This window comes from Copadichromis virginalis, linkage group LG14, assembly GCF_057382275.1.
Source record: "Copadichromis virginalis isolate Kocher_CV1m ecotype Utaka linkage group LG14, C_Virginalis_male_GT1.1, whole genome shotgun sequence".
In the NCBI taxonomy this organism is placed as follows: domain Eukaryota; kingdom Metazoa; phylum Chordata; class Actinopteri; order Cichliformes; family Cichlidae; genus Copadichromis; species Copadichromis virginalis.
The window spans coordinates 11,455,472-11,471,597 of NC_140631.1; the positions used below are offsets into that span (position 1 = coordinate 11,455,472).

Here is a 16,126-nt window from a genome sequence, read left to right on the forward strand (position 1 = left end):
ATGCTTAAGGGCATAATAAGACAAAGAAAATCATAATAAATACCTGAATTCGAGCGTTAAGTGGTAACTTTAGAAAGAAAATCAGTATTTTGATGTGACGTAAGCTAATATTCTGTCTTATCAGAGGTTTGCTGGTACTGTATGACAATAACAGAGCTAGTGCAGACGAAATATCATTTACCGCTTTTCACTGTAATTTTAAATATGACGCCCAAAGACATGTTAGTACAAGCGAGTTAGGACATCAAAGTAAACCCATCAGAGAAATAACACAAACTTTAGGAGTGGCCAAATCAAGAATCTGCATTCTTAAAGAGAATGAATGCACTGGCCAGTTCAAGTGCATGATGACAAAATTATTTCAATGCTTAAGAAAAATAGCTTCCTAAAACAATCCAAGTGAGGATATATACAGGAAGTAGGTGTATCAAGGTCAAGGTCTACAATCAAGAGACACCTTCATGAATGGAAACAATGAGGGTTTACAACAACATGCAAACCACTGATTACACTCTTTGGTCATGCAAAGAGTGTAGTAGAACTGGGCCACTAGTGTTCATTGATGTTGTGACTCCTGACAGATTGTACAATGCTGCCCACTTTCAGCCAAATAATTCAAAAATGATTGCAAAAGCAACACAAGAGTTTCATGAGGAAGAGAAATGTGATAGTCTTCAATGGGCAAGTCAGTCACACCTGATTTTAACTCAACAGAGAATACCTTACAGTTAGTAAATACAAAACTGAATGCAGAGAGACCCACAAATAAGGAACAACTGAAAGTGGCTGCAGTAAAGGCCTGGCAGAGCATAACAAAGGAGGAAGCACAGCAGCTGGTGATACCCATGGGTTTTAAACTTCACACAGTCTCTGACTACAACAGATTTTCATCCAAATAACAATATTTCTATTTGAAGCTATATTAGTTTGTCCTATAACTTATAGGACTATAAATAAAAATGACTTCAATTCAATTTCTAAACACAAAAGGCAATACTTTTATCAAACACCTTGAAGTAAAGCTGAAAGTCTGCATTTCAGTTTCAACTTGTTTCTTTGACCTAAAAATCGATTGTGGTGTGATCTGGGAGCACAAAATTTACTCCTGCTTTATCTGGTATTTCGTTTTCAGACATTTTGGCACATCCAAGGCCGTTATTAATTTGTTTTAAGCACCACAGCCATTTCCTGATATCTAAGTAGTATGTGCCATGTAATTGAACTAAGATGTTCCATGTTGAGATAATTAGTCAAGTTTTAAGCCACAAATCCAAAATTAGTTAAGAAATGTATGTATGGGTCTGACTATCAGCAGATATAGCTTCCCAGCGCCTACAGGGACCATTCACAATTCCAGTTAAAAAGGGGAGTAATGAACAGCTTAACATTGAGGCTGATACCTTTTCATCAGGCCTCTCAGCTAGAAAAAGTTGATGAGTTCACAGAATTGTTTCTACTGTAATCTCATGAGCCAAAAGCCTCGTACCCACAGGAAAACTTCAAAAAAACCTAGATTTAATAGGAAAAAATATCACCGTTTCTCACTCTTCCTGATTACCTCCTGCTCTCATCTTTGCAGCTGTCCCAATTAAAGAGAGACAACTTCACATTCTTTGAAGTGAAAAACTGCTTAAGATTTTTAAGTGCACTTAAGACTCAGCTGAAGTAAAACAAGGCATGCTGTTTCTCACGAAATGTATTCCTGTAATTTCCTTTCCAGACACCATACAAAACAAATGCAATAGAAATGACTTTTTGCATTAACATTTGTGTATGCTGCTTGTGAACTCTTTGACAAAGACTTCATTCGATATGTTCACGTTCTGCCTTGCAGCAGGAGCTTGTAGCTTACCTTGTACAATGAGGTAGACCTGTGAGGTCTTGGGCTGCTGCTTAGTCTGTATGGAACAGGTGTACGAGCCTTCATCATACACATCCACCTAACACATTAAAACAGAATATTAGTTATTAGTGTAAAACAACATTTAATTGGTTGCGACAATGCTACTGGGAGAATGTGTACATTTTAAATAGATGATATCTTTTTCCTAGTAGCAAACGCATACAGTAAATACATTAAGCCAAAAGCAAAAAAGAAACGTGGGTGGTAGATGTTAATTTAAATGAACAGATAAATATTGGATTGTTGTATGTTAACATGTTTGAATGTTTAAACTACAGTTGTCCATTTTCTAAAAAATAGAAGTGTACTGCTATGTTTATTGGCCAGACACTGTCCACCCCCACTGAGTGTACAATGAAATGTTGGTAATGTTGGCATGACTGTTTTCAACTGAATATGCACCCATATATTTAAAGATTAAAGCTTTAATTTATCTTGCTCTGATTGCAGTTTATGTACACCGTGGTTTAGCTACACAGTACATGTCGATACCATGCACCTGAAAAAATGCATGCTAGAAATCCCATTTCCCTAAGTATATTTATATTGTTCTTTATCTGACATTAAATGTACAATATACCCACTAACAACAGTAAACTTAGTCATACGTTAATGTGTCAAATGCTTCATGCCCTGGAGGACGGGGCTGTGGCCCCCCACACCCTCTAGCGGATCATTACATGAAGGAACCTTTTAAAAACAAGCCCGCTCATGCTCACAGGTGCACACACGGGTGCTCACACACACAAACGACACCCTTTTTGGCTCCTACCTCAAAGCACACTGTGCGCTGTCGATATTACGTGCTGCACAATAATGTTTAATATTTAGTATTTACAGTTATATTCCCATATATCATCGTGATGTTGTTTATTGTATTGCTCTCGTTTTCTTCTGCTTGTTTTCTTTTTTCTTTCTCAACAGGTGATCCAGGTGATTGATATATGTATTTTTTTTGTCTCTTCTCCGCTGTTTTTCCCCCCTCTTCCTTTCTCCCTTTTCTTTTCCTGATTCAAGTCTGTCCCATATCTAGCAAGTGAAAATAAAAAATAAATAAAATAAACAATAAAAGGTGAATCAAATAGACCATTACGGCAAGGCTGGGATGGTCCATTTGGTAAAGTAAATCTGTTGGGCATCTTTCTTTGCCTTTAGACAATAATTCTGATGGCAAAAGAACCAAACGGGACAGGCAAAAAAAAAAAAGAGTGTCAAATGATATCAAATGATGATGTTCTAAACATCATAACTAGGAGACATCAAAATGTAGTAAATTAAATATTTACAAAATTAGATGTTACTGTTGTGAAATTAAAATGAGGAGATTCTTAAAAAGGTCTTATGTGCAAGAATGCTTGTAGGCAGTTACTAGGCAACTTGATGCTGTCATAATTGTTAGGGTACCTGGGATGTTGAGTCAGTGTTTTGTGTTTTTGGTTGTTTGAGTCTTGTTTATTCATACTTGTTTTCTCTGTGTGAATTGTTTCCTAGTTGCATTTCTGTATTTGTAGTTCAGATTGTCTAGTTAGTTATTAGGTTCCTTTTCATGCCCTGGTCTCGCCTGCGTGTCCTGTTTGTCTTGGTCTTGCCTCTGTGTGTCCTCTGTCAGGTCAGTCTAGTCTTCATGTTTATCTGCCTGTTTCCCTGGTCATGTCTCTGTGTGTCCGTCTCGTTCCTTGCTCTCTTGTCCTCTCTCTCCTCACTTTTTTCCCAGTGTTTCATCTGTCTCATACTTCCTGTTTTAGTTTGACAGTCTCTTGTCTGGTGTGTGTCATGTTCAGCTGTGCTTCCCCTGTCTCGTTAGTTAGATTATGTTCCCCCATGTGGTTTGTTCCTTTGTTTGACCTTGTGTGTATGTCTGCGTCTGCCCCGATCTACCTCATTCTTGCAGGTTAAGGAACTAAACCTGCCTGTTTAGTTCCTAGTTTCTTCCAGTTTGCTTTCATGTATTTTGTAATCAGCAATAAAGCTGTGTTTTGAGTTAGTCCTGCCACTAAGAGTCTGCATTCTGGGTCCTCAATCCTGCCTGCTTCATGACACATAATATTTCATATCGATAAGAACCTTCAGGGGCCTAAGACGGACCTGTTTTAGTTGCTCAACTCCTGATCATGTAGAGAGAGTTCACAGGCATGCACACAGCCTGATACAGACTTTATGACAATACAGCAAGATTCAAATGAAAAGAGATTGCCAAGATAAATAGCTATCTGAGCATATATTAGCCCTGAGAGTGAGAAACCATGATGTATGACTGGTATTTTTGTTGTATTTTGCTGTTCCCCACAATGCTTGAGTTCCCTCCTTCCTTATCCTGCTACTGTAATTGTGGAGCAGTCTGTGTGTCTGACTAATCCTTACTCCAAATTCCCTCAATCCCATCCAAACTTAAATCAGGGGCAGCCCCGGATTTAAGTTTGGATGGGAATTAGGGATTGAGAGATTTTGCATGTGGTGATTGTTATTGTTGTCTTTTGTAATTTCTCCTAAAAACAAAAAAGCAAGTCACTTCCCATGTCACAAAAATGCTGAGTCATTTTAAACTGACATCCTCTTTAATCTGAATTACACTTCACTCAAAGAAAGTATTTATGAAAGACCAAGAACTGCACACTGATTAACCACTATCAGAATTTTCTCATCAAACCAATAAAAACCAAACAAATATTTGTTACATAACTATGAGATTACTTTTATTCATTTCATTTTTCATATATTTTGTTTATATATATTGTTGCTTTTAGTGAAAGTAGAAAAGGTTCCTGAACGATCCCTTCACTGAATATTTTTCTGCCTCTTAAATATCATTTTTGCTTTGTCATTGCAAACTCTGAAGTACTTTGTTTCGGCTTATTCATACTTTAAGTCTGTTTAAATGTGGTTACCATGACTATTTCACTTACTTATTACATTACATTTTATATATTATATTACATATTAAATGTCAATGCTGTTAGGTGACTTGAAAGTAGAATCATTAAAACAGGACAGGAAATAGTGTTTGTAAGCCCCATTAAAGAAATGGATCGAGGAAAGCACTTACAAACAGTTGTGATATTGAAATGACTAAATAATAGTTGGTTTTTTTGTTGTTTGTTTTGAATGAAGTACAAAATGCTGGCATTAAGAAACTGAAAAAATTGACAGACCATCAGTTTTATTCTCAGCTGAAATTGTTGCGGGGAAGGCATATGAACTTTATTGTAGTTTAATGTGTGCTTTTTTCTCCCTTCAGATTCTAAAAATGTCAGATTTATGGCCACACCGCCAGTCACCCCTATCCATGTCCCCATAAAATAGCAGAGCAACTCTGTCTCATGCAAATTACTTTTAGATATTAGGAATGCAAAACAGCAAATATGTTTGGAAATAAATGTATTGGAGCCTAGGTTATGTTTTCCATTAACATAATGAGGAAATGTTGTGAATTAATGGACTTGGCAAAGTCCAAAATGTTGATTTCCTGAGTAAATCAACAAAATGTGTTTTATCCTATTATAATGCAATCTCATCATTAAAAAAAATTTGTGATTTTGATGTGTCCATGGTTATGCACACCATTGTTGTCTTGGCTAAGCGACTTGAAGAACAGGGCAGGATGTGTTTACCTCATTGTCATTCAAACAACATTGCTTTCGTTGCCTAAAGCGAACCACACTCGGGACTCAGAATGCAAATGCCCGTCACTTATGCCAAGTCTTGCACTTTGTATAACCTCTGCAGTTGTATGTAGCTTTGCTTTGCTTGCTCTCTATAGCCTTTCCAAATTTTACATTTGAGACTATATACACTACATGTTATGTTCTGCCCTTCTGTCATGCTGACAGTAATAAGGTAAGTTTAAAATAAATATTTCTATTTGAAAGTATCTCCAATATAGAGATGAATAAGTTGATGGAATAAGTAGATTTTTAATGCTTAGCCCCTTTACTCTGTCTTTGTTTTATGCTAAAATAAAATGAATTCCAGCTCCAGTTTCATATTTAGCTGGCAACCAAGTTTCCCGATATGTCAAACTACTTCTTCAGCGCTAATTTATGCTAGGAAAGATTTTTTTTGAAGGGGATGTGAAAACACTCCTGTCTTCCCATCCCGTCACTGCTTATGTTTATACTTGTAAAAGCATGCAGACAGTGAAAAATCAAAAATTAAGAATGTAGTTTAAAAAAAGTCCCTCTGACTGAACCTGCTGCATAAATAAATGAATAAATGAATAGATTAATATTTAACAACATCTGCTGCTAAAAAAAGAATAAATTTAAGTCAAAGTGTGTGTGTAATAAGGTTGTGTTTCATGACTTGTTGAATAACATCCCTGAAACTAAAAAAAAAGAAATTCTCTTCCACATCTAAATGCAAATGACAACCCAACTCAGCTCTGGTTGAATCAGTTTTGCACAATAATTCAGTTCAGCTTTTAAATCTCTATTGTCAACATTACCTTTTGTATGCGCAGGCTGTACTCCAGCTGTCCTTTAGTGACCAGATCTACTCTGGGGTCCAGGGACCACTTGTCCTGGCCGGCAAAGATGATGTTGGATCTATTGAGCCAAGCCACCTTGGAGACTTTGTCATCAACATAACACCTGCAGCGAGAACAAAAACAGGTTAGGTGAGAAATAGCAAGACCCGGTTCTTCATTACGAGGGGAAACAAATGGATGCAACTTTTTTCCATTTCATGATATGTAATCCTATTAGGCAAAATGAAGTGTGGAGTTTTGTAGATAGGGAAAGCAAACAAATCACAGCAATTATGCAATCCAGTGAGTAGGCGGGGGTGTATGGAAGTCAAAGGTGGTTTGAGTAAGGTTTACACAAACAGTTGTGCTGAAATAATAAGCCAAGCTGGTTATGTTTTAATATAGTTCAGCACTGCTATGTTTGATACCACTGACTAACAAAGACTGTTAAGTTAAGCAGACACCTAAGGCCTCTACTAATTCCAATGTCTTGGAGTAAAAACCAAAGTGAACGACCATTTTTTCTCTTCTCCTCCCACACACCCCCTTGTACAGCCTCCTGAACCCTTCACTTTCTTTACCACCCTTTTTCTCTGATGAATACATCTCCTTTAACAGTATGTTATTCCTGTGGATAAGAAGGGACACCGGTATCCTCTTGTTTACTTCTTGTTGCATGCTGTCAGCGCATTACACCAAGTAAGCTCAAGCTAAGACATCTTGCACGGGAGCGAAGGGAGCCGAGCGTCTTCCTAATGAATAAATGTAAATGTGAGAAGAAGTCGGAATCAATGAGAATGGATATCAGCTGTAATGCAAGCTGACAGTGAATGCGCCTCACATGCAAATTCCGGCAACTCGCCGAGCCTTGGCTGCGCACACCACTTTGGATTGTGTTGAGCTACAAGAGAGTAGCTTAGTGAAGCAGTGGAGTGAGGCTGTCTTTGGCAGGTGACCCCGGGTGAAGCACAAAAGTGTTGGTGCAGTCACCCTAGTCTGCCTAACAGCGGGAGCTGGATGTCAGATTTGTTGAAGGTTTGTACACGCAGCTTTAATCCCTACTGATGTTCCTTCCCTTTGTGTGGAACCAAGATAACTCACTGTGTTTACTGACTCGCTTTGACAGCTATCTTCCTATTGCGTCACTCTAAAGTGTTCCTCCAGTTTTGTTTCAAGAGTTTTCAGTGTTCTAATTAAAAGAAGCAATTCAAAAGCTCGCTATGCTCATTCAGATACATTTTTCTGTAATCAAAGAAAGTTCTATGAACTGCCCCTTTCCAAAGCTAGCTAGAAGCCAGAGGGAACAAGGGGTACAGAACAGACAGAGTCATATTCAAATGCATAAAATATAAATCGTTTCAGTCCATTAGCCTCTCAAAACAAACCATGAAGGATGTGACAGTGTGGAGCTGTGTGCATGCAGCTTATATGTTAACACCATCATAAGCTTATATACTGTATAAGTTTTGATCTTTGTGGTTCTATATGTCCTGGAAGTAGCAATCAGATGATGGTTACACTGCCATAAAGGGAGGGACACACTCAGTAAAGGTACTGAGGTAGCAATGATCAGTTGGTACCAAGGCCCCAAAATGTGCCAAGGAAATATCAACTGCACCATGACACCACCACTACCAGCCTGAGGTGTTGATACAAGGCAGGGTGGATCCATTCTTTCACATTGTTTGGATTAAATGCTGACTCTGCCATCTGAATGTTGCAACAGAAATCGAGATTAATCAACCAATCAGTGGCAACTCAATGCATTTGGGTTAAAAAGCAGTTCAAAAGGTGTACCTAATAAATGGCCGTTCTCTGTACGTGTGCATGCAAGTGTGTCGTGACAGTGCAACATCGTTGTTCACGTGTGACACCCAAAAGAACTGATCCTTTTGAGAGCATATGACATGTCTGTGCCTGCTCCTCAAAGTGCTTTCATGCAGTTAAATAAAAGACCTATAGTTCACTCGCTAATCAATTTCCCATGAAAGTACCATTTCTTTCTGACCACAATCACATTAGTATTGATGAAACTGTTTTGAAAGCTTTGTAAACTACCATTCACCAACTGGCAACTCTTGGGTGCACAAAACTGAAGCTGCACACCTGCCAAAAGCTGTCCACTTGACGCTGGCTTGAAAAGTGAATCTGCATTCATAGGCTCCCACATTAATATGCCAAAAAAAATTACAGCAGAAATAAACATGCTTGTTACCCACAACAAAAAACCCTTTGGTCTCTGCTGCCATTTTTCTCCTTTATAGTGATTGTAGAGACTGTGATGTTTTTCTTTTAACCTTCTAATTATAGTAGGGAGAAAAGGGTGTGGTCATGTCCAATGACAGGAGAATATAGACGCTGCAGCTGTAGCCTCTAGCTGTCTGCTGGGCAACACTTGGCTTGGTTTTCAGCTACTACACTGGATCTCTGTTTCATGTCTCTGGTGTTGGTTGCTTTTGATGCATTTTTTATGCAGTTATCTGACAAATAAACCTGACTTTCAGTGTGGTTAATTATACTAAAATCCATGAACTCTGTGCTCCAGTTTTGTTGAGGGAAACTCTAATATTTTACTTGATTTGTTACTCAACACTAATTAACATACACTCTACAACCTGAACTTATAATGCCAGTCTCCTGTTCAAACATGGTCACACACATTTCAACATCACCCTAACAAAGTACTGACCACAGTCCTAGACCCTGCAGATGATGTCCTATTGGTTACATCCAGGAACTAGTCCAGGTGGGGCGGGTATTCAATCAAACAGGTAGTAAAGTACTAGTTTAATCCTGTGTAGTTTACTATTCCTCAACGCTAATAATCAAAACCTTCTGGTGCTGTTTTTGAACCACACAATCTGCTGCTCTAGACGTTAATCGTCTACAGCTCCTCCACATTAGTGCAAGCTATGGACACACACAGACAAATTGCTTGCAGTGAAGCAATAAACTGCCCTGGCTGACTGAATGCTTGCATCTTGTTTCCTTGTACTGCACTTGTTTCCTCTCCTTCCTCATTACTGCTTGTCGCCTACTGTGAAGTAACCACGAGGAGGTGGGAAAAGAAAACGAGATGAAAAAGACAACCACACGAATGGACATGATGCTCGTTTAGAGTTACGCTTTAATGTCGTTTTCTCGATCACATTAAAGCGCAGCCTGTTACTGAACCCGAACTTTTTTACTGAATGCAGTTGTTAACATCAACATATATTAAAATCTACTTTTTGCTGTAGCGCTGACAAATCCACATTTTGTGTTTTCCTGTTGAGAGGAAAACCATCCTGACTGATGCCATGTGACTGATAAAAACTCAGTTCTCAGACTGCCAAATTGGTACTCATAATATAATTATTATGTAAATGTTAGATAATTGGTGGTTTTGACATATGATTAAAAATTCACAGTGTGGGTTAGGGCAGCTATTTTAACAGAAATTAGCATCATAAAAAAGAAATGGAACTTTCTAAAAAAAACCACAGCAGTGAAGTTGATAGAAACAGCTTTGCAGATTATATAAACACATGCAAGCACATGTAACAGTGCTGATAACTGAGTGCGCATACTTTAATTTAATAGACTCTCTCCCCTGTGCATTATCCAATTGTATAACCACTGTTACTGAAATATTCAATGTAAAATTGTGCACACAGAGGCAGTATTACACAACACTGTGCATGAAGTTTTTTGTGCATTATTAAATTTTAAATCGAAAAAGTTTATTACTTCTCTTAAAAAAATTAAAAATTCACCCTTCCCCACACAGCATTAAATTACTTTATTAATTAATTAGTTAAAAAATTTGGTTTCAGGTCTTACAAAATGAGTTCAACCCCCTACAATTGCACGCTGTGTTATTAAATTACATCAAAATAGATAGATAATTGATGTTTATATAGTCTTTGCATACACACATGCTAAATGGGATAATTTACATAACAGCAGATGATCAATTGCAGAATGCATTGAAGACATTAAATGAGTTTCTACCTCCTCAGCCTTCCCCACTGTTACTTGATGTCTGGGTTTCCTGTGATTAATAAAGTGATGTATTGGTATGATCCATGCAAAAATGTCATGTACTAAAAATACGAATATGAGAAAAATGCTTTTTCCCCACAATAAACTCAAGATTTCTTACAGTGACCTTTAAAATGTTGTATGTGCTGACGATCCAAAGACTGACTTTAATACCCGATGGCTCTTTATAATTCATACTTAGAACTTTACCTGAGATCCTGATACATGCTTATCACCCTGCTTTACTTCTGCTGCTTTCCTGCATACATATTCATTTATTAATGCTGAAATCTTTTGAAAAAGGCTTTTAGAGAGACATTCAACACAGAGTTATATATTCACTTATTTTATGATTACTCTTGCCATCAACCTGAGCGCTGTGTCATCAGCATTCACCTAGACACAGAGTAGTGGCACTGGTTGGACTGGACGCTTCAGCCATTCAAAACAGGTCTCCAGTTTCCCCCCAGTCATCCAGAACATATCCAGTAGCTACTACATGTCTTATGAGGGCAATGAGACTTTATGTTATGTTATTAACATAACGGAATTCTCTTTATGTTATCAGGTTGTAGAGCAGAAGTTTGGAACATCTGAGACCTATTACAAATTAGCTTTCAACGTCAAGTTCTCAGCTAGGCTCAGAGTCAGGTGCTTTAATTTCTGTGAGAAGGCTTGCCTCTGGCTGAAGCTTCTTAACATTTGTTTTGTTTAGCTCTGGGTTTTCTAAGGAGGTATTCCCAGGTCATCACAGACGATGAATTCCTCCTTTACTGTCTAGTTATAGCCATCTTATTGATTTTTGCTTAGCTCTAATTTTAAACAAGACAAAACGTGGGTATTCAAGTACTCTGTGCACCGATCAGCCACTGACAGGTAAAGTAAACAGCATCAGTCATCTTGTTACTATTTTAGACAGTACAGCATTTTCATGAATGAATGAAGTAAAACTAGTATTGCAACAGCAATACCAGTTTTAGCTTACATGCCAGCTTGTTAACTAGTGTGGGATGTGCATGCACCTGGAGCCATTTTGCCACAATTGTAATCTTTACTCGTTCACTTAAGGATTCTAGAGAAAAACAAGAACTCACTGTGGTGCTTAAATAAAACCAGCAGCTATTGCCGATACTTACATTAACTGGCTCTCTAGCATGATGTATGCGTTAGCGGTGATTTAATCTTTCAGTGCTTTAGAAATGCATACCTATTTAAACTAAACTGCCTTGTATTTCCTTATTTAAAGAATTTATTAAAAAGTATCATAATTTTGGTACAACTACAGTAATAAGTCAGCATTGAGGAAGAAATCTTACCTGCACAAAAAAAGCCTGCATGTGAAGCTATCGAGTTAGCTAATCAACAACTTAACTACGCCCTCTGTTTCAGTTAGCAAAGCAAGTTTTACATTTCTGCTTTAATTAATAAGGTTCATACTGTTAGTGCGCTTCCTCTAAATTGAGCTCTTGGGTTACTATAGGTGACTATTAAACACCCAAATCTGTAATACCTCGTTTATGTTAGCGCCCACTATATGCTGTTCGATATGGGTCAAGGAAACAGAGCAGAAAACTAAATCCATTACACTTGATGGAGTAAGTATCACAACAGTCAGACTTTAACTAGGGCCATATTCTGCTAATTCAAGCATTCTCATCTTGAACAGATTGCAACAGAAAATAATAATAATAATAAAAAATGCATTGACTTGCATACATATTGGGATTTTGTGCCACATCCTGCTTTTTGCCGTTCTTTAGAACTGCTCACACCTTCAGAGTGTGGTTCTGGTGCATGATCAGTAATACCTATTTTCTGTTCTCACTAATGAGTGAGAAACTGGAGGACTTCCTATTACTTGTCAGTGCGGTTGTCTGCCTGTAGCTCTCGCCTCTTTCTGGCAGAGAAACTCTCAAGGTATGTCTTTGCAGGGTCAGGTTTGTCTCGACTTCATTGGACCAGAATAGAAGATCACAGCTGTCTTTGGTCGGTCTGCTCGGACTCGTTCAACAAGACGCTTACAGGAAACTTGATTTAATTGGAAAAACTAGGTGCTTTTTAACGATTTGTAATGAAAATCTATCTTATTAACTATCTTATTGCAGAGTACAATAGTTGTTTACCAGTCCCTCCAGAGACTCGGTTTGGCCTATCCAGGGTCTGCATGTGATGGATGCCTAAGCTGCTGTCCTGTGCTGTTTTACCCCGAGGTTTGTTGATGGATGCTCTGCTGTGCTATATTACATTCCTTTTCTGCCCTGCTGTGCTGTGCCAATATGGACTGGCCAATAAACTATGGCTGAAGGTGGACTGTGTGGGCTGACAGATGCCTGGGCCTGAGCTGCGTTTGTGTTGACAGGAGGGCTGGGCTGGATGGATCCCTGCTCCAGGGCTAGCCGTGGGGGAGGACCAAAGAGCAGGACAGAGCCAGGGAGTGAAACTGTAATGAGAGGAACGATGTGCCAAGATTGACAGAACAGTCACACCACCCGCTATCTCCATCAATACCCAGTTCTCCTTATCTCACCTCATCTTTTCTTTCCATTTTTTCCGCCTTTGACACTTCTCACCTCTTTCCAAACCGTCTTTTTTCCCCACTTCCTCATTGTAGTGCTTCTGTCATGTTCTGCCCTCCACCCTTTTCAACCTTCTGCCTCCTACTCATTCTCTTCCTCTCACTTTTCCACCCCTTTCATCCTCGACTGGACAGGCTGTTTCACAAAGACATGTTAATGTGCATGCACGTCTTTGTGACTAAGTTGCAACTAATAGTATACCTGCCACTTATGAAGAATCTCAATTATTTTCTCAAAAATGGCCAAACCCTTTGCTTCAGCAATCAGTAAAAAGTAAGAGTGGTGCACTAGCTATTTAGACCTGATCTGCCTAACTCTAGCCTGAAGGGCAAGAGGTGCTTCTAACTTCATACAGGTGTCAGGAGGCAGGCACAGGGACAAAAACAAAATAGATATCCAGTCAGGCAAGAGACCAGATGGTAGAAATAGAAAAGATGCACCAGAGAATAAAAGTACTCAAAAATAAAAAGGTGCGAGGTGAGAGCACAGCTAAAGCCGGATATCAAATCAAACCAGGGCCTCCTTTATAGCCCTCAAAGCACTTTCTTGCCCCACATATTTTCTGAGTAGCAGGTTGAAAGTATTTCAGGTAAGGTCTAAGTTTTTCCCCTAGGACGAGGCTTAAGCAGAACAAAGCACTCGCTGAAGAGCCTGCTACAACCCCGTTCTGCTGCAGAGTTCACCTTCCACTATGATCCTCTCCATTTGATTGGTACGAAGAAACTATCATTGAAGAACACAATTAACACTTTACAGAGAAACCAAGAAATAATTAATAATAGGTGTTAAATGATAGAACTGCAGAGTGTATTCTACTTGTGCAGCTACATGTGCTCATGTTTGTTACGTGCTAATTGACAACTGACAGGTCAGATTTTCTCCAAGCCTTTGTAAACTGGTGTCGACATCACCTGCAAACAGGTCACGTTAATTGTTGTAATTAGAAACGTGTCTGAAGCTCGTTTGCAAAATATTCTTTGGAGGTTTAAAAAGGCATTTAAAGCAAGGAATGATGAAGGTGATGTGCTGAGGGTAATAAACTGCCTGCTTTTATTAATAGTGATTTCAAACAAAGCTGCAGTCAACAGGAAGTAGCCCTCCCTTGACTTCCTCCCCTGTAAGAGGCCCAGGATTGCAAAAGTTCATCTATCTGTTGATGAGGCCACACCACGCCTGTTGCTGTCTACCTGTGCCTACAATTAGCAAATGTTTCACCTTTTAACTTCTTGATACCACAGAGCCAGTTTGTAGGGAACCCGTAGTGATCTAAATGCATGGGAATAGACTTAATATCTGTTGCTCCAGTAGATTTTTTTCCCTTACTTCAAAGCCCCTAGATAGCCACAAATCCTGATATAATTTTCATGAAGCCCCTCCATCTTTGGATGGCATGTATCACTGCTTAGAGCAAGCCATTAATCAGGTCAAGAAATGATTGTTTTGAGACTTGGCCTGCCAAGCTAGCGGGGCGGGGGGAAATATTAATCAAAAACGGTTATAAACAAGTCAGGAATGTGCAGGTCTGCTTGATTCAAATTTGCTTGGTGCAGGTGTGATTTCACCTCGAAGGCTTTGCAAGCGCCAGAGCAGTTTAATTCCAGCGTGCGCGCTCTGTTTCTCAAAGTTTCTGAAGCTAATCCAAATGGATGTTGTGCTCGGGTTTGCTGTGCAAGATCGGAAGTCTCTCGAGCAACATTATCGGCCAGCAAAAAAGCTGATCTGATCAATGTTCTCACTCCATACTGTACGTCAGCGGTGCAGAAGCCTCTGACACCTCTCCTGCCAGTGGACCTATTCCTTCTCATTTTAAAGTGAGCACAACCCCAATCTGTGTCTGTGTTGTGCTTTTTAGTAGGGTTGGAGTGTGAGGGAGAAGTGACTGGATGTAACGAGCCTGTGACAGATGGTGCCTTACTGAGATGTAGGCAGTAGGATCTATGGTGAGGGCAGGATGCTGCTATTAAATCTCAGGAGATGTACTGTGCTTCCTTCCTCGGGCACATCTTCCTTACCCTCGTGCCACTCTCATTCTGCTTTCTTATCTTTATGCAGTTTTGTACCATCTCTGTTTGTTTTTGCTTCTCCCCTTCTGTTCTCCATATTTATGCTTGCCTCATAATTTCTGCTTTACTGCTCCCCATTTTAGCCCTTACCCCCTTTCTTTCCCATTTCTCATTCTTCTTTTTCTTTACCCACTTATTACTCCCCTAAGCAGCTGGCCTGCCTGTACAGCAGTCAGCGTAAGTAAGAGATGAGCAAAGTAACAGCAAGCTGTAATTTCGTCATACTGCCTGCAGCTGCATAGTGGTAATTAAACGGTCTTAAATTTTGACACAAATAAAAGTTACCATATGTTTGCTCCGCACGCAACACCTTGCAGCGTGTTGCATCAAAATTTTCTATCTGCCCTCATGCCTCTGTTTTTGCTGTTTTGTGTTGATGAGAGTTCACGAGCATAGGGAAGAAAGACATTGTTCCTAATGTAATCCACTTGCCTCTCACAGCTGCAAATGATGCTCATGACTCTGCATGTGCTGGCGGCAGAGGGCTGGCTTTTGCCCACCTTTTGCGTTCTTTAGGCCGCTTTTTCATTTCGACTCACAACTCGCTCTGATTGCTACGGGATGTCACATAAGGCCTTGTCTCAAAGTGTGACACTGTGGAACTATTACCTCATTTCTCTGCTCTCCACATTTACCTCTTATGCGATCCATCACTATGTTCTGCTTTGGTGGAGTACTGGCACAAAGAGGTGAATCGGTTGATGATGCAGCAGCACTGAATGAGAGCAGAGGCAACAGAGGGAAAAAAACGAAATGCTCTTGTAAGAGGTAAAATACTCCAGACCTGGCTGCCTCTATTTAGGCTGCGAAATGAAATGCGGCATCATAAATTCTGTCTGAAATGAAATAGGCTTATTTGAATTTGTTGGCCCGGCATGCTATGTGTGTTTCTTGGGAGAGCTTCTGATAGTGTACGAAGTACGACTACCAGGACCCCGCACTACATCAACGAGATTCCGCACACATCTTGGAGAGCTTTAGCAAAGCTCGGAAAATCATACAAACATAAGCCAAGAGCTTTGCTACCTCTTCTTACTCAGAGTCTGTTTTATCTCAAAGGTAACACAAGATGTGCTTTCAATAATTACGTATGAATCAG

At 39.4% G+C, this 16,126-nt stretch overlaps 1 protein-coding gene across 3 annotated transcripts in view; it reads right to left on the reverse strand.

Annotated features, from left to right (window-relative positions):
* lsamp (limbic system associated membrane protein) overlaps positions 1–16,126 on the reverse strand; it is a 484,055-nt gene that overhangs the window by 74,857 nt on the left and 393,072 nt on the right. For all 3 annotated transcript variants that reach the window (XM_085479337.1, XM_085479336.1, XM_085479338.1), the window contains 2 exons: positions 6,345–6,489; positions 1,853–1,940 (listed from right to left, as the gene is read on the reverse strand). In XM_085479337.1, coding sequence (XP_085335463.1) covers positions 1,853–1,940; positions 6,345–6,489 — 233 coding nt within the window. The remainder of the gene's footprint in view (positions 1–1,852; positions 1,941–6,344; positions 6,490–16,126) is intronic.